The sequence below is a fragment of the Lepisosteus platostomus genome, chromosome 7 (genome assembly GCF_059453375.1).
Source record: "Lepisosteus platostomus isolate fLepPlt1 chromosome 7, fLepPlt1.hap1, whole genome shotgun sequence".
Taxonomy (NCBI): domain Eukaryota; kingdom Metazoa; phylum Chordata; class Actinopteri; order Semionotiformes; family Lepisosteidae; genus Lepisosteus; species Lepisosteus platostomus.
In genome coordinates this window covers 3,794,530-3,813,809 of record NC_142617.1, presented here as the reverse complement: position 1 = coordinate 3,813,809, position 19,280 = coordinate 3,794,530, and the positions used below count along the sequence as shown (strand labels likewise).

Here is a 19,280-nt window from a genome sequence, read left to right as displayed (position 1 = left end):
ATACAGTACAGTACATACTGTAGAACACATCCAAACAGGCGATAAAAATATGACTGTGTGTGAAATATTGAAAGGCAGTCGAGGATACTGAATCACTGTAATTTAGCAGTTTGAATATACTGGACTGCCAAGTCTTTTTTTCCACTTCATGCTCATTTGTAAAGAGGAACTGGGCCTGACTTCATCCACAGCACGAGGAAGTTAGGATAATACGCCTTCTTACAATACAATTTCTGCCAGTGTCCGCCGCTCGCCGAGAACAATGGAGTTCTTCAGCGGCCGAAAGGGCTGCTCGAGGGAGGAGAGTTCCCTCGGTTATTGCATTTGATACGGGGTCTCTTTCAGATCTCCTTCAAGCAAACAGACTCGCTGGAGTTCTGTTTACAGTCTTCCAGCTCGCTTCTCTCCAGTCACATGTCAGAGGCGGCTGGAGGCTGACAGTGCAGCTTTGTTGGCGGAATGAAGTCCAGCAAAGGGCAGCCTGAGTGACGCACGCGGCTGTCAGCTCCTCTCCTGAAGCTTGACGTTGCCCGTTCCCCAGGGCTCCCTGTCAAATCGGGGAGTCACACAGGCCGTGCATCTGCAAACAAGACACCTGATGCCCCCCTAGAGAAGACTGACTGGCAGAAGGTTTCCACATTTTCCCCAGTTTCTTTTTTTTCTGAATCGGCGGCGTGATTATAGGAAGAATGGATATTCCAGATTAGCTTCAGGCCTCTTGTGAAAAAGAGAGCTTTGCGTTTTAAGTTATCATGTGCGTGGTCATGGGAAAATAATAAAACAGCTCCTGCTAATGTCTCTCTAGGTTACTGGAACTAAACAGTCCGCCTTAGCAGGCATTTGTATTGTAAATCATGAACTTGTTCAGATGATTTTGGTCCAAGATGGCCTAGATAAAGATCTGGAGGATGCGGTGAAGTATGTAGATTTTACAGGTAGCAGTACAGTAATTAAAGTTTGTAACGGCCGTAGGGAAAAGAAATGAAAATCATGCGGTAAGAACTGTGGTACAGTTGAAGGTACAGAACACTAGCGAGTATTAAAGCAGATGAAGAAGATCTGATTAAACAAAACAGAGATTTACAGTAAAACCCCGTCGTTTTCTGCCTCTGCAGACTGCCAGCCGTGCGGCGACGTTTTTGCACTCTTCAGTGTTGCCGCAGAAATGATTTAAAAAGTGAAACACTCAGAGAGGCACACTCATATCCACCTCTTCCGATTTTATCGCCAGGAAGCGGTTGCTGTATTAGGTTTGGGAAGAAGTCCCTCTGGCTTTCAGGGCTGCTCCAAGGTCCCGGAAGAGCTACACACCTTGGACCTCCCTCTCAGCATGTCTGTGAAACCATGTGCACAAATTTGTCAGCAGCAGTTTGGCCTTGCACTCCTGTAGTGCTCCAGGCCCTTGGGGAGCCTGTGTGGCACGCTGACCCTTTGATAGCAGCAGAGCTCTTCAGCAGTGTGGCAGGAGGTAACCTGAAACACATGGGCTTTAGTCAATGCTTTTCAGCCTTCGGGCTGATCCTGGGTTGGAATAATAAGGGCCAGAACGAAAGTGAAATGGTTGTGCAAGAGTTGGTAATGCATCCTAAAATGTTCAACCTGATTAATCGGGACTAATCTGCCCGAGGCATGGTATCTGGTTTACATGCTTGGCTAAAGCAAAGTCAAAATACATTTTTTTCCAAGGCTTGATCCAATATCTCTCCAGCATGTCAGTAGCTTCTGCTATTCTCCAGGAATATTTCTTGCACTTGTGTAGTGTTCCTAACTGTTTCTGTTCATGAATCAGGAGTTTGAATGGCTTTAGCAGAGCTGGTTTTTGCAGTTAATAGGAGCATTTCAATCTTGGGAATGGGAGTTGAGTTCACTTGAAAGATCTAGGAATTCAAAGACCGAGGAAAGAGGCTGAAATGGCACTTACATGAGAATGCCTCCTAGCTCCCCTCCGTCTCAGCTGGTACGGCTGTGATCCGTTGATAAACACCAGCTGTCTGGTGGAGGTCATGTCTGCTGGCGTTTGTCTGAGAACTTAACCAAACGTAGTACAAACGTGCAGCTTAATGCTCGCTCCTAATGAATTCATGCAATCCAGGCTGTGTAGTAACACCGTCTTGTCAATTCAGCTGTGACATTGCTGTAAGCCCACTCAGTCTGTTAACCTCTTCACTTACCAGTGGCAAATCCATAACTTCTGAAACATTTGCTGTCTTTCCTGTGGAGGCCTGTAGGTTATTCATTCTAACCAGTGAAGCACTGTGAAAGAGGGAACAAAATATCGCTCAGTCCTTTATATCTGTGATAACCATATTTCACTGAAATTTCAACACCTATATCACAGCCTCATGGAATGCGTGCCTGATATTTAGTGTATAATTACCCTGTGACGTCCTTATTTTAGGTTTTTAAGTTCAGAAGAATGCAAGGAAGGGGCATATGACTCACTTTAACAACAAAATACATCCAAGATCACCATTGTAATCAAAACAGAAGACCTCCCCTCCTCTTTCCCATTTTGTTGGAGCTGTAATGTAATTAGATTGAAATGACATCCTGTTTTCCGGGAGGGTTATAAGATTATTCTGCTGTTTCAATAGCGCCCTTTCACCTTAGAGTGAGGGTGGCGGAGCTTTGTAAACAGTGATCCTCACCATGGCTCATGTGGGATCTCCTTTAACACGGCCCGTGAGCTGCAAGGCCACACTATAAAAGATGGAAGTAGTGGCCAAAGCCCTGAAATCGAGGGTTGTGGGTTTGAATCCCATGCAGGGCGTTGCTGTGGGCACTTTGAGCAAGGCGCTGCGGGAATTCTCCGGACGTACGAATGGCTCTCCAGCTCATCACTGCAGATGAGAAACAGTTTTCAATCAATGTACTGGGCAAAATGAAGGAATAAAAAAAGGCCATGGATAGCACATTTGCTTAGACATGCCCGTGGGTGGCCGGTGCTGTTTGCCGAACGGCATTTGGTATGAAGAAAGGAGCGAACCGAGAGTTTCCTAATGCTGGAAACAAAGAAAATAAAACACGTTCAACCTGTTTACCAGATGTGGAAGTTCGCTTTGTAGCTCTGCATCCCCGCTGATGTGAAGTTCAGAGTACAGTGGAGAGGGAAAAGGTGTTTATTAATTCACCATGGATAGAATTTCTTTTTGTTCAAAGGCCTTGTGTCATGTTTTCCTTTTGCCCTGGACTCTCCTTTTTGAAAAAGCCTCTTCACTGAGTAGTCCTCAACGCTATTCCACCGTTTAGCGACTGACAGAGCTTATAGAGAGATACTGTAGGGGTCCCTGCTATGCTCTTTAGCTCATCAGTGCTGCTAAACACCTTAGTCTGGGTTCTCACAGCATGACTTCACAAACAAAAAGCAATCAGAACTTTACTTTTCCTAGCAGTCTGATTGGCGTGTGTGGATAGATTTTGATTGTTCGTTTATTTACTAATAACGGTGGTCTCTTACTCTGGGGAGGACCTTACAGCCCTGAGGAATCATCACATTCAAGTGAAGACTTTTCTTGACTTAGTAAAATAAGTAAGAAATAAAATTCAAATGCTTATGGGATATGAAAGGAACTTTTTTTTTCATCATAGTTAATTCATGCTTTAATGTACGCATTATATAGAAAAGAGCAGTCTTGATACGATGGTGTCAGAATTCTCCAAATACTCCATGGTACATTCTTCAGCCAAGTAAAACTGAAGATGTTGTACTCATTCAGTACGTTATGATAAGTCTGGATCCATCACAGCATCCTTGTTTTGGGCACCTCAGTTTTTATCTGATATTTCTTGTACAGTATGTCCTTTCTGTGCGCTGCTGAATGCTAATTTTATATTCACTTCCTTCACGTCTTCACTCAGCAGATATGAGGTCACCCAGTTCCAAAGTATTGAACCTGCATATCACAAGTGCCGTGTGGGAGGAAAGGACGCTAACTCTAGCAGAGGCATTAAAGTAAAATCTGTGCATTTAAGAGTGAGTTACACAATGCAGTGGAAAGCATGGTGCACGCTCGCTTTATTTCACTTTGGCTGGCATCTTTATATAAAAAAAAAAGTTACTTGGCATCTGCTCTTGGTGAACAATGAGGCAGAGCAGAAACTGCTGTTTGACAAACTCCATAAGGTCTCGCCTCCCCTGACAGGCGTAAGTATGTGTAGTGATGTCACTCAGCCGGGCAAAGTGACAGAGCCCCCATGCCTTTCACAAGAAAGTGAAATTATGTTTGTCCCAGGGTCGGGGCAGTTAAACCCATTGACATAATCGTGTATTGTTACTCAACAGAGAGCCAATTCACTGTCTGAACAGTGTTCATTTATTCTACCCGGCTCTGCTGCTTCTTCATGCCCTGGAGATATTATGGGTTTGGCAGAGAGCATGTGCGTTCAGGGCCAGACCGTTCTTTTCACTGGGTTCGGCCCCGTGACATACAGTAATGTCACCATAGGGTTCGTGGGACAGGCAGCGACAGTGGGAGGGAGCGAGGGAGCAGTTGACTTTTGGGAAGTTTTGACACTGCATTCCACAGATTTGTAATTTTGACCGTGGCCCATTTTTAGTCATTCACAAAGCTGTGCCCCAGCGGCGCTGCAGAGGCCAGAAATAAAACATCCCTCAAAGCAGTTCTAAATCAATTTAAACCAAGAATGGATACAAAAAAACAGAAATGCAGTCTATTACAAGCTGAAGAATAGAATTTAAAACGCCCTTATTTTTGATCAGGCTATTGAAGTTTTGCGTACACAAGAATAATCAGTCTGATATTTAACAGGGGTTGAAAAAAAAGAGTCCTTTGGCATGTTTTTGGCTTGGACATTATTTAAAAAAAATGGGAAAACTGCGAGCGAATCCCACAAGGATAACGATTTTCCGCATGTTTTCTTCAAAGAACTCGGCGCCGTCAGGGCTCCACAGTCTGTTGGGCACACGTCTGTTCAGATTAGACGTAAATCCGTCAACCTGCCAACGCCAGAACTACGCCATTCCACACCCCCTGCATCATCAGTGGAGGAGGAAGTGATGTCATAGGTCCTGTTGCACCTACACTATTGTGGGTGTTGCCGTGTTGAGTATTCATTGTCCTTTGTAACCAAACCAAACAGGAAGCTGACTCACCCGGGTTGACAAGAAACTGAAGAGTCAGAATAAGCCTTTGAAAGAATTCCTTGCGGTATTAAACGAGTCAACTGAAAATGAAGCAAGACAAAGAACAGCCAAGGCCTTCAGATCTCATTATGTACGGCTACACACCAATCTCTCATACAAAATATGCAAAGGAAGTCACAATAGAGTCCATTTCGAATGCCTAATTGAAAAATAAATCATGTTTCTGCTCACAATCCACACACAAGTACATCAAAAATCTAAAAAAAAGTTGGAGGACGTAATGTTAAAGTTACGTTTTATAAAAACGTATAAAAATTGAAACTGTTTTGAGTTTGAAATCGTATACTTACAATATTTGGATTAGGCGTCAATCTTTAATTCTTATTAACTTGCATATCTTTACATAAAAAAAGATATGTAAAACGTGAAGAGAAGTAACGATACTTTCAAAATGTTTGCTGGGAAAACAACCACTAAAACTGCTTCTGTTGTCAGCTCAGCTTGATCAGTTCTTGATCGGCAATGCTGCAGAAGTCTCCCACATGCTGTACACGCAGAAGGGTTCACAGCAGTGTGGCAGCTCAGGACCCCGTTCATTTTTCATGCTGCCTAAGGCGTCCCAGCTGGCAGTGCGGAGGGTGAGGGTGGCAGGCCCGTGACGCGTGGGCCGAGTCATACCAGCTGCTGACCTCCCTGGCTGCTGTCGCCAGCTGTGCCCAAGCCACAGCCGACAGCAGGCTGTCCCGAGGAGTGGCAGACCGGAGGCCTGCGCGCGCCTGTTTTGACAAGGCCTGGCCCAAGCTCCATGCTCCGCTGAGAGGGAAGGGCCGGCCTGTGCCACACAGCATTACCGGGTTAAGAGATTTAGACTAAACTTCACAGAACGTGCTGAGACGGTCAGTGCTGAGTTGAAGCACAGTATACCAGCTCCTCACGCCATTTGTCTATTTTTTTTTCTAACAAAAGTAGAATCTCCCATTTTTTTTTGTTGTTAAGCTCACACAATTTTGGAATCACTAAACTGTGCGTTTATTCCACCCCTCTGATTGGAGGAGAGGCAAGCGCTCCTGCAAACCCGCAGCCAATCCCCTCCTTCCTCAGATGCCGTCAGCCAATCGCGTGCCTGTCGCCGCCCGGGCACTTCCGCTCGCGGTCAGCCAGCCACAGGTCTCCGGCCTGGGTCACAGAGCTCGCCCTGCACTTCGGCGGGCGCCTGTGCACCCGGAGCCACCCAGGGGCTCCTCTTTACGCTGCTTTTGACTGGGTTCGTCAGCTCGCGTTGTGCTGTAATGGCTCATGCGCCGGTGGAGAAGGAAAATGAAAACAGCTGCATAAACGGATGAACAGGTCTACACCAATTCAGATGGTGTACCAGCTTCTGAAGTTATTTTATTGCGCGGGGACACCTGAAAGAGCTGGTGACAAATGTAAGATATCCTGAGGAACCAGGGACTGTGGGGTTTCCTTTGAAAGTTACTGCTTGGGTGTCTTCAGACAGCTATTCTCGGACTCCCCAACTCTTACCTATGCAAAGAGCAAGCAGAGAAGCACAGGAATAGGAAGTGTCTCGGACTGATATTGTCCATTGCTCCCTTTCTGTTTAGCCCCAGAGACAAAACACACAGCAGTCATTGTAATTAGCTTGGCACGTGGTCAAGACAAGACCTCTGAATCCCACACGTCTCTTAGTTTCCTTCGGCCAAACAGGCCTGTTAAACTGATGATCGTCACTATTATGGTAGACAGCTGATTTATGAGCTCAGCCCAGTTATGAGCACGTATTGCGAACAGAGGATGCCAGCTTTGTCTCTTGTCATGCCTTGGCTTTTGGGTGACTGCTTTTATCCATCTCAAGTGCGGTTCCTTCCCTACAGCCCATAGTACAGCTGCAGAAAGCAGTGAGAAGAAGCAGACACAGATTAAAGCCCACAGTGTGTGCGTGACAGCTCCAGCTCCTGCGAGGGAGGAATGCCTTCAGTTCACTTTCCGTGAGCAGGCTCTCTCCTGTCGCAGGACAGTGGCTGGGATGATCACAAACCCAACCAAAAACTTTCCCAAGTCAATCGAATAGACCTCCTCTCTTTCACCAGCTGTGCTTGACGGCCTGAGGAGCACAGAGATGTGTGCACTCTTCCTCTCAGACATTCTGACCGTAAAGCAGCGCTGTGCCGCAGAACCAGTGGCGATCTGGAAGCAGTGTTTATTCTGGGTCTCTGTCTGAGAGGCTTCCTCCTTCCCCCAGCTGCATCATCTCAAGGTGGGGAGCTCTGCTCAGCATGCCCTCCAGCCAGACAATGTGTAGCCGCCGATCTCTGTACCGCGGCATTCTTCACTCAGCTTAAATATTTATACTACATTCAACAAGACAGAGACGACTTCCTTAGCTTTGTGCACAGTGTGTCAGAGTAACATGGAAGAAGTCATATCTCATGGCAAATAGAATGTTTTATTATTTATAGCTGCAGTAGGAAATGCAGCAGACAATGGAAGATTAAGTGTCTGTTTCTTATAAACAAAAATGAATTTTTGGTTATACATGTAGAATTTTTTTTTCAGTTTGAAATTTCTCGTTTTTTTTACAACACATGACTAAAACTGTCATTCACTGCTCAGAGGCACTGGGTTTAATTGTATAGCATGTATAAATCTAAATCACTTCAGGCAGAAACAAAGTGTCTGAAAGGCCACAAAATTAGTGTAATGGTCTCTGCATGTGTCTAATCAAAGCTGTTTAAACTGAGTTCAGAGTAAATGCATACGCCTCTGTATGCCCCCTCAGAGAGATTTTGAATTTTAAGCCACAGCTCATAGTGACAAATCGACCATGAAGACCAAGAAGCTTTCAAAACAAATCAGGGAGAAGGTGGCAAAGAGGCACAGATCAGGAGAAGGTTCATTATAACCGTGAGTACATCCATCACCATGAAGTGAAATGTGGATCATGGCACCCAGACAAATTCCCAGATCTGGCCACCCTTCCAAACTGTCCGGCCGGGCAAGATGGAAACTAATTAGTGCCGCCACTGTGCAGCCAAGAGGGACTTTCGAAAGCACTGCAAACTGGGACTTTGCAAAGTCCTACGTCTGAGAGGGGACTCACCCTTCCTGCATGGGCAGTAAGAGTGGCCTGCACAAAGCTCAAACTTTGCAACCGAACCGAAAAAAAAAACCTCATCTTAATTTTCACACAAGATACCTGATATACTGCAGGCACGTGGTTCAAGGCTTTATGGTTATACAGTACGAGACAAAAAACGAACTTTTTGGTCTACGTCCAAAGTGTTCCGTTCGGCGCACACCCACCACAGCACATCTCCCAGTCCTGGGCGATGCCCGTTGTCAAGGATGGGGCTGGAAGCATCATGTTAGGGGGGTGCTTCATCATCAGCCGCATGGTTTGGGAAGCTTGTCAGAATTGACTCCTAGAGGAGAACCTGTTTGAATTACCCAAGAAGCTAAAACTGGAGTGAATGCTTGCAGTTCAGCAGGACAGTGACGTGCGGCACAAGGCCGAAGCCACACTGAGCTCTTCTGGCAAGAGGAGGGTGGGTGTCCTTGATTAGCCCACAGTCCTCCCTTGGATCAGATATAAACTGAATGGAGAGGCTCGACAATTGCTGTTCAACCGTACCCAGTCAGAGGTGGAAAGCACGTAGAGAACAATTACACTGTGAAGCTGGTAGAGACCTACCTGACAATGTATTTTCTGAGAAAATTGCTTCTGCCATGTACTGACCTAATGATTTGAATACCTATGGAATCAGTTAGTTTCACTTTGTGTATCTTCTTTGCAAGTTTTGCTAACATAAAAGCTCTCTCATGTAACAGTTTTCTGTCAGATTGCTACACATGAATCAAATTGTAATACTGGCAGTGGGTAGGCAATATTGCAAAGACAAGCTTTGTTCACAATATACAGAACTGAAGATACTGTATATGTTATGAATATTGAGATTAATTACAAAACCTACTGTACCCTTGTATGAGTCACATACTGTATAGCTCTTCCTACAAAACCAATTATTATACAAACATCACCAGAGATCATTTACTGCTATAGCATGTGACTTAGAAAAAAGTTTATGATGGCATCTTTGTGTGATTGTTTTGTTGCTGCTACAAAACAAGTCATCATGAGTCAATGTTTCTACGTTTCTAAGCATCGTAATTCTGATGGTTCTGGAAAAAACAGATCGTAAAAGTGGAATAAGGGCTGCATTTCCTCTGCATGTTTTTCCACGGCATGCTTCACCTCAGCGAGCCTCAGGTGTCGGGTTTCAGTGCAGAGCCGCTTCACGCAAGCCTGTTGTTGGGGTGACTTCAGCTGGTCACGTGGAACTGCAAATACTGGCCCCAGACAAAATTTCTGGGTGAGCACAAACCAAATTTATGTATGTGGTTAAGCATGAATTCATCCCCCCCACCATGAATTTAGACGCTAACCACACTCTACAGGGGACCAGCAGGCAAGATAAAGGAAGTGCTTATGTTTCAGAAATGCTCAGTTCCCAAACATTTCTCCCTTTTGCGGGGATAGGAGTTTAAAGCAATGTTGCATGTATGATAAACTGAAATGTCACATGATGCTTAGTTTATTCTTCAGTTCCTCTCGGGATGTACAAACATCATTAGCACAGGGAAAAGGGACAGATGTTTTACTTTTATTAATCAAGCAGAAATCAAATGCTTCTTTGATTATATTTGTGGATTCAATGTGAAAGAGAATGTTATGCTCACATTTAGACCTAAAGTCTGTTCTCAAGAACAGTAAAATAAAATAATAGACAATACAAGCACCGCTGCTGGGAAAGTCCATTTTAAGTTTAGGTTATCCTGTAATTTCTTATAGGGCAGTCACTAATCTGTACATTTGTTCATGAATTTGTAACTTTGAATTGGACATGCTTTCCGTATACATTTGGACTTCACGGTGGGTGAATGGGTCCCTTCCAATTTTGTGAAGCACTTTGCAGTTCAAAACACTGTACAGAAGAACATACTTCATTTTATCAACATTTAAGAACTTGCACCCAGTCACAAACTTCTTTTATGCATGTCTTCATTTGTTTTAGCGACTGCACAAGGCTCACTGGCAATTCAAGGCAACAGAGGTTAAGTCACAACAACTTATAAACCAAACAGATTGTCAGTGACCAGTCCAAGCAACTAGCAGTTTAGGAATGCGTGGAAAGAAGGATTCTGGTTTATATGAAGTCAGACACTTCCTTACAGACAAGAAAGCTGTTTTTTCTTGCGAGAGAGATCAGCTCACATGTGGTCATGGGAGGACTTTTCTGTGATTGCACAGGACAGGGGATGTGGCCTCCTGGGTTCTGCTGTGACCAGATAAGCAAGCAAACTGCATTTAGTGGAGTCTATATGGATACATTCACCTCCCCAAAGAGAGGCTCTCTAACTGTAGAATGTGGTTTTCCAGAGGACTATACCAGAAAAGAGTTAGGTTGAGCTAAATGTAGTGCAGAGAGTTTGAGGTATATTTCAATAAAGAGACTTTCATTTTAGTCTTTCACAGAGGACGGGGCAAAGATGTGTGAAATGGTAGATTGTTACAGAAGAGCCCGTCTTTACCAGTGCCTGTGCTTGAACCCTTACCATACAGGGATTGTTTTTTTGAAGCAAGCAGATTAGCAAACAAAAGGTGGATCTTAATTGGTGGCAAACCATTGTGGTTTAAAGGGGGCTGAGTATTAAGAGTGGCCAGGGAAATTTGTAAAATGTAATTCTCCACACTCCCTTGAGTAGCCATTCTTGAGTAGTCACTTGGCACACTGTGTCAGAGTGAGCACACAGCCCACCAGCGCTTACTGCACAATGCATGCTGACAATTCAAGGCAATGGAGCTGCAGCAAGTTCCCAGATGATCAAAACAGGAAGCCCTTCATTGTAAAGAGAGTAGAAGGCTAGATCAAACAGCAGACTGAAGATCTCTATTTCATAGCCGGCTATAAATGCGGATTTGACTTTAACTTATCAGGTACTCATATAGCAATTCCAAACCTCTCAGAGGAAGTCTCTCATTTCTACATATTCTTCCGATATTAAATTTTTAAACCCAAACCATGTACTATAGGCTTTCAATACATAGCCAAGTATCATTGTATAGAATATTTTTAATAACTCCTCATCTTGCTTTGAAAAATACATTGATGATCGTATATAAAGTATGCATTTGTGTGTGTATGAACGGGTTTAAACTGTATTAAGTGTAGCAGAGGGCTACAAAACACTAATGGATTGAAGAGAACAAATTAGTTTACAGCCTTCAGGGCAGTGATGCAGAACGAGGAGCTTCATCTGTTCCATATAATAATTTTATTAAAGCAACTTAATTGTTATAAGACCACAAAAAGGCAGAAGAGAGGAAGCCATTCAGTCCACCTTATTCTTTGTGTTGCTAGCAGCTCTCCCCTGAAGGATTGATACAATAATATTACATGTTTTCATAGAATTCCATTAAAAAGACATTGTTTTTACAGTATTCCTCAGTGATTTTAACGCACATACAACCCCCACATCGACAGAACACAGTGGTCTTCCACATTGTGTATCAGTGCGCTTCACCCTAATGGAAAAAGGCTGCAAGCAGGAAGTCCAACAGTTTTGCAGGAAGTGAGTGCCGACATCAACAGGATGTACTGTGTTACGACCACTCTTGGCTCTTTTACAGCCCTGTGTTATGAGAAAGATGTCACAGGACTGGAATCATTATTTTATCTCTCTTCCTAAACGTCTGTTAGAGACTTGAGCATCACTTTATAATTCAAGTACATGAACTACAATTCTGTTAGTGTGTAGTTTAAGACATTCATCATGTGAGGTTGTGCATTTCAACGGAATCTCTGAATTACGTTAAATACATTTTTACTGCAATTTTTTTTTAATAGATTTTGTGTTACTTCCAATGGTAGAAATTTAGAGTGATTGATACATCGAAAAGTGGTCACCTGAGGTATCATTCTACAAAAAAAACAGGATGATCTGTAGATTCTTGATTATAAACGCCATGCAATTGCTAGGTGTGGAGCAAAGCTATGCACAACTGCTAAGAGGATACTGCAAGAGTTAAGGAATCTCAATGAGCATTATTAACCATAGCTAGGCAGTAGGAACAATGATAATATCTGAATGAGACTTTCCCGCACAGAAATTAAAAATATATCATGAATGTATGTCTTATCATAAGATGTAGCAATTCTACATAAATTAAGTGCTTTTATACTTATTTAGCCTTGAGACATTTCTTTGATTAGAAAGAAATCCCATGCATGCTTACATCTAAATGCAATCTACTGATAAAATCATGCAGCACAAATAATATCACTAAAAGCTACAGACTCAGAGATCAGAATGATACCAAACCAAGACTGCTTTCCATTTTTAGATAAGTTAAATACATTGAAGACAATTGAACAAACCTAAAGAAACATTATGTTAACCTAACAACTTCACATCCAAACTCTTCACATACAGTACAGTACATGCCCCCAAAGGCCTTGTTTTGGTTTACAATTATATTTTATAAATTAGTGACACAGCTTATTTGAAGAAATAAAATACTAAGACAGGGTTTGTGCAAGAATACACACACAAGTACAATACAAGTCCTTTTATGTTTTCAAAAATCTAAAACTGACGACGTATTTAATTATCATGAAAAAGCTGGTTGGACTGCTGGATCTGGACGTTTCCTTCTAAACCTCCTTTTTTCCCCCCAAGAAGAAACGAGGATTAAAAATAAAACATTTTTTAGGATCAGAAGTATATAATTACTGCGCTGGAGTGAGGATTTCGCCTTTCTTTTTTGTTCATTCACACTGTACCTCAAACCTCAGAATGTCTAAATTAAAGGCAGGGACGGCGGGCCTGTGTTCCAGTGTATGTTTAGAAAGTGATAAAACACAGGGTGGTAACCTCCCGAAAGCCATTTTCTATAAGAGGAAGTGTTGGTGCGGGAGAGTCTCTAAGTAATACCAGCTGCAAGGAATGGGTGTGTCGGCCTTCCCCTGGAACAAACAAACCGTTTTTAACTTCCTGTGAACTTCTACCTTCCCAAAGCACAGAGTTCACAGCCAGCCTCCGGCAGTAAGAATGGCCTCTGTCTGGACACAGCGTAGAGAACGCGCTGACACAACTTCGGCCACCTCGGAGGGGCCGTCGTTTCCCTACGCTACCGTCGATGACTGCTGACCGACCTCACTTTCTTCACAGGGCCTTCTCAACCCGCGGCAACACAAGAGCCAAGTCACCTTCGCAAGCCACCCTTTAAACACGCGCGCACGCACGCCCCAGACCCCGAGATCAGGAAAATAAAGCAAAAAACAAAAACCAACATTTTGAATTTTTCGACTCTGTAGCTAGTGCTCTCCCCACGCCTGCCCAGACCCGGATGGCCTTGCGTCGCTCAGGCCCGGCTGGCCTGTTCGCGCACTAGCTCTGTGACAGGCCGGGGGGGGGCGTCTGCCCTTTGAGCAGCGCCAGCCCCGCGTCAGCTGGAGGAGCGCTGCAGCTTGCAGCTGGCCAGCGAGCTCACGGGGCTGCGGTCTCGCAGCAGGGCTAAGGATACCCTGACTGACCATAGCTCAAGCATCCCACAGGGCACTCTGCCAACCGTGAGCCAGGGCTTGAGGAATCCCCATCGCAGCTGGTTCATGACACAACCCAGACACAGACTGGTGATGACTGCGTCGCAGGGCTCAGATGAGCCTCAGTAGCCCCCACCCGCTAAAGGAGTATTTTTCACAGGCCGTAGTACAGATTGAAAGTTTTTTAAAAACTCATTTGGTGTTTGCAATTGAGAATAATGTCCTTCAAAAATTATAACTGGAGGCAACCGATTTACACATGAGATATGGTTAGATCACATAGAGCAATCTCCAGCGTAGTCAATTCATTTGGCACCTTTTGCTTCTTTCAGCCTGATGTCTCAGTATGGAATCGCAACTCTGTCAAATATTAACAGCTCTTGCAAAGAAAGATACAGTTAAAGCCTTGTTTTTACCAACAGTCTGGAAAACAGCTTAGAGAAGATAAAATGTATTTTTTGGATTGTGGCCACAATCATGAAACACATGGTAAGGAGGATTAGCAATGGGATGGAGATGAATAAAAGAAGCATTATGACGGAAGGTGCCTCCAAATATTGGACTGTGAGCCGCTGAGCATGTGCAGAGGTCAGCACCTGCACAGGTGCGAGATAGAGAACAGACTGATGGGACAAGACACACAGCTTCATAGACGACCCAGATGACTGCTCAACGGACCGACATTCGTGCGGTTATGGCCTGCAACTAGACGTGTCCTATCGAGTACATTTTCAGTGAAAACACCTCATGCATTTAAGAGGAAAAAATGCTGACACCTACAGAGAACTGTGGAATTGACTACGCTGGAGATTGCTCTATGTGATCTAACCATATCTCATGTGTAAATCGGTTGCCTCCAGTTATAATTTTTGAAGGACATTATTCTCAATTGCAAACACTAAATGAGTTTTTAAAAAACTTTCAATCTGTACTACGGCCTGTGAAAAATACTCCTTTAGCAGGTGGGGGCTACTGAGGCTCATCTGAGCCCTGTGACGCAGTCATCACCAGTCTGTGTCTGGGTTGTGTCATGAACCAGCTGTGATGGGGATTCCTCTTAAAAAATATATATAAGAAAACATAAACCTTCAGGTTACAGAAGTACAGGTAAGGCATTCATGCAGTGACTAGGAGAAGACATCTGGGTGCAAGCCAAAATAGCAGTCTGCACAGAACTGAAGTCTCAAAGTCTTTATAATGGATTTAAAATGGCACAGGGGACGTTTTCCCTATGATGCCACAAACACTCGGGGAGCCTGGTTGCTGGTCAAAGAAAGTGTTCAAAAGCAGTAAAAGCTCTCCGAGATGCTGGCAATCATAGCACCCTAGGGTCTCAGCTGAGTGAGTAACCTGGAACAGGGTTTTGTGGAGGCTGTGTAAATGTGAACAAAATGTACTGTTACTGTGGGCTATAGATGTCTGAGTATTTTTACAGTGAAATCTCAAGGTAAAGCCATCTGTGGGGAAACAATTGAACAGAACAGAAGTCCTTATGGACATGGAGAGGCTCTGTACAGGATGGGTAGAAATAGTCAAGGTCAGGCAGGCCGTGTTGAAAACTAGCCGGTACTGTATTTTATTATGAGTGAAGTGAAATACTGTTTTCAAATGTGATCTAAATCTGTCTAGCCCTGCCCACAGCCTGCTTAAATAAAAGTCAGTGCTGCATGTTACTTTAATCGAGATGGGGCTGTGTTCCATGTCTCCTTCTAAACAGAATTCTGACCAGGTCAGCTGTAATTTGTAAAGCATGTTTAATGCAATGGCCTTAGGTGGTCTATAATTACAGCCTTTTTGCCTCAAATTTAAAACAAGTTTTTTCACTAGTGCTTTTCTAGCATTTTGTAAATGGGTGTGGTTCAGTGAAAGGGGGAATTAAGCACTTAAAAATATTTAGCGACAAAATGACATTATGCTAGGTCTGCATACAAATCTAAACTTTAATCCAAAGGTCTTTCTGCTTGAAAGTTGTGGTGGTCTTTTTTTAAAAAACTTTTTTTACCTTAAAAATACTGAAATTAAAAGAGGAGATAACCTCTTATATTAAAAGTAACATTCAATACTATAATATTTCCAACACAGTATTAACGAATTATCATCGTGTACAACTGGTGTTATTATACACAAGTCAAACTAGGCAAATTGTAATTTGTGTATCTGTCCATTTTGTGAAGGAGGATACAGCAGAAGGAAAATAGGAGAGCCTTTTGAAAGTCCCATATGACTTTCCTTGCATCTGGACTCTGTGAGAACGTCTGTCCTCCGGCATCTTTACTTTGGAAATGGAGCAGAAAGGGCAAGAGATTCTGCAGGGGTTAAGGCCATTATGGCTCTCTGTGGGCTGGAGCTCCTCAAAGCGCAATTCACTCACCATGTGTCATCCAGCTTAGGATCAAATAAACAGAACAACATATGAAGACTTCCTGTAAGGCAGAAGCCACACAGGAATAGGCTTCAAGAGCAGAAATTGGTTTACATTATATCTCCATTAGTTGATTCAGGAGAAACTTGGAAATGAGCACATTAGAACTACAACACTACACCTTTTATAATATTAATCTTGCAAAAAGCTATCTTTAAAGAAAAACAAGCATATCTAGTCACAATACTCCAGTCTACATTAATAATGTTATAAAGGGAACACATTTACTCAATTTGAATACATTAGGCCATGAATTGTGAAATGCATACTGTACATATCAGCACTGTATTGTTGATCCAGTCATATTCAAAAAGAAATGTAAAAGAATGACTAAATTTGGGATAAATATACCAGATCACAACTGATTCTATATGATGTAGTCCATATCTATAGTGTTATTTCACTTGTCCCTACTTGAAAACTAGTAGCAAACTGTTCCAGGGCAAACTCCATTCCAGAAAGGAAAGGGTTAACAATGACTCTGCTTCCTGTACATCTCCCAGTCGTCTGTCTCCTGGCCTACGCACAGCTGCTACCACACTGATTATCCTCCAAAGACAAGTTCCTCATTCCTTGTTATGATTCCAGAGCAAAGTTTTCAATTTATTGTACTTTATGTGTGATGCATGCTGGCAACATACCCCCCCACCCCCAGGAATGCATATTACTGTATAAATAATGCCCACAAATCACTTACATTTAAGTTTAAAAAAAGCACAACACTTAAATTATGCATTTCAGTGTATTTATTCGTTTCTTGCTGAAATAGACAAGTGGCAGTAATATTGAAAATGAATAGATGGAAAAAGTTCCAAGTCCATCCATTCCATCATGAATAACACCCATCCAGTTCTGTTATTAGGTAAAGAATGAATTGATCTGGATTACTTCACTGGGATAAACACTGTACTAAAACAATCATTCTAAGACAAAATCAAATTGCAAGAGATCCTGATAGCATCTACTTCCCAGCCTCTTTGACTTTCAAAAGAGGTTTTAATAAGATAGATACTTTATTGATCCCGTGAGGGAAATTGCAGGTGGACGATCAATAAATGTGTGGACGATCAATTTTCATCCATGACCAAATTTTCATCTAATTGAGTCAATTAGATCTATCTTCACTTTACAGTTACACAAAACCACGAACAGTAGAAATCTCCTCTCCCTGCTCTACTGGAGATATCCCTTCAACTGAACGTGCAACCGGATAACATCTGAGAGGACTGACAAGAAAAGGCAGCTGTAAAAGTTGTGACGTCTTTGTTGTTCAGCAATCGTGAGAACTTCATTCAGCATTAATCCTTCTGAGCCTAAAAGAGTTACAGTATCAACAAAGCAGGAGTTCCGAAATGTGGCTGCACAGTTAAGGTTATTGTAGCCCATGCTTCAGAAAATCCCAGGAGTTAGAAAAGGGAAGGACTTTGCTTCTTTTTTAAACAAAAGACTCATTTGTTTTTTACAGTTAATGCCTTAATGCCCAGATTTACACAATTTTAATTTGTTTTAGAAGACTTCATATCTCATTTTATTTAGAGCTCAGGCACAGTATCTCAGCATTGTAGTGTAGATGACCAAATCTGCTCACAATTTCTCAAGAAAGAAAACTACAGCTGTTGTTGGGCAAACTGGTTAAAACGAAGAAACGTCATGATTCAAATAATGAGCTTTAACCAGAACCTGATGTGAAATAAAAAAATCGCAAGCAAGAATTGCAATATTTATGTGTGAGTAGGCAGAAGCGAGAGAGATTAGGGTTTGACCTCCTCCTGAATTTCCGTTTTAAATGTAATAAAATAAACCCAAATTAAAATACATTATCCATACAGATGGGCAATCAACACCAGCCCTTAAATTCTTCCATAAAAATTAAAGACAATATATTCAACTGCATGGAGGAAAACCAAGCCACAGAGCAGATTGTGAGGGCCTGTTCTGGTTACTGCAGGAATCACCAGTTTGTCTACTTGCACAGCATATTGAACATTTTAATTCTATAGTTGCTGAATGTTAATCAGATGGATTAAAGCTTACAGGGGCAGAGATTATGAACAGTTAGCAAAGCATTTAAACATGCAACAAAACTTAATCCCTTAATACTGACAGTCTCAAAGTGCAGAAGTGTACAATGGTACTGAAGAGGTTAGCAGTAGGCAGTTTCTTCCACACTGTACAGTGTTCCGCTAATTCCTCTTTCTTTCTTTTCCCAAGTTCCTCAGGTTCTTAAGAGCTGTGCAGAGTTCATTGAAGAGCATGGCATTGTGGACGGGATCTACAGGCTCTCAGGGATCACTTCCAACATCCAAAGACTCAGGTAAAAAATAAACCCTCCAAGTGGAAATTAAAAGGCTATGCATCCAGACCTGAAAACAAGAGGTTCTTCTCTTCCCAAAGGGTTTTGTGTGCCTTGAACCAGCTACCTGTCTAGATTGTTAAAGAGGATTTCCTGGGATGTTTCAAATGAAGGCTGGTTGGGATCTCGGAATCGATGTCGTGCCTAACAAGCAGGATGCCGTAAATGCTCCATTAGCCCACTTGTTTATAATTCCTAAATATAACCCACAGGTATTAATGTCTCGAGTCACTGTGCCTCCTAATGTTATAACATCTCCATAAGACTTCTTACTGAAAGTATTTGACAAGCACTAAAACAAATCCAACAGTAACTAAACAAGGTATGACTTTCTATTGAGATTTTTTTATAAGATCTGTGAGGAAGTATACCAAGGCCTTTCTAGAGCTAATTTCTTCAGACATCTTGGTTGTTCCTTCATGCAGAACAGGATCGGGTCAGTGGAGAGCACAGTGCTGAAGCACATGGTCCTTCCTTTGAGGTCCACAAAGTGGTCTTACGGTACTTACGGCTAAGGAGCATGAATAAGGATACTCCTTATACCAGTTCAAATAAACCTGCTTCTCGGTGGTACTGTAACTCTTGATGTGTTCTTGGTTTTCATGAGTGGAAATATCAGGGTCTGCATATAATATGAACAAGTGGTGGGTTTCATTACTTCAGACTCCAAGCTTATAACATCAGCTTTGATGTCACGCTGATATTCACCTTAGATTGGTCACCTCAGGGCCCAGGACCACCAGCATGCCCAGGAAAGATAAACAGTATTCAGTACAGACACAGTACCATGACTCCATG

The 19,280-nt window shown here is 42.7% G+C and overlaps 1 protein-coding gene across 2 annotated transcripts in view; it reads left to right on the top strand.

Annotated features, from left to right (window-relative positions):
- Positions 1-19,280, top strand: part of arhgap31 (Rho GTPase activating protein 31) — a 37,451-nt gene that overhangs the window by 1,769 nt on the left and 16,402 nt on the right. For both annotated transcript variants that reach the window (XM_088638523.1, XM_088638522.1), the window contains exon 2: positions 18,341-18,443. In XM_088638523.1, the coding sequence (XP_088494649.1) occupies positions 18,341-18,443 (103 nt within the window). The remainder of the gene's footprint in view (positions 1-18,340; positions 18,444-19,280) is intronic.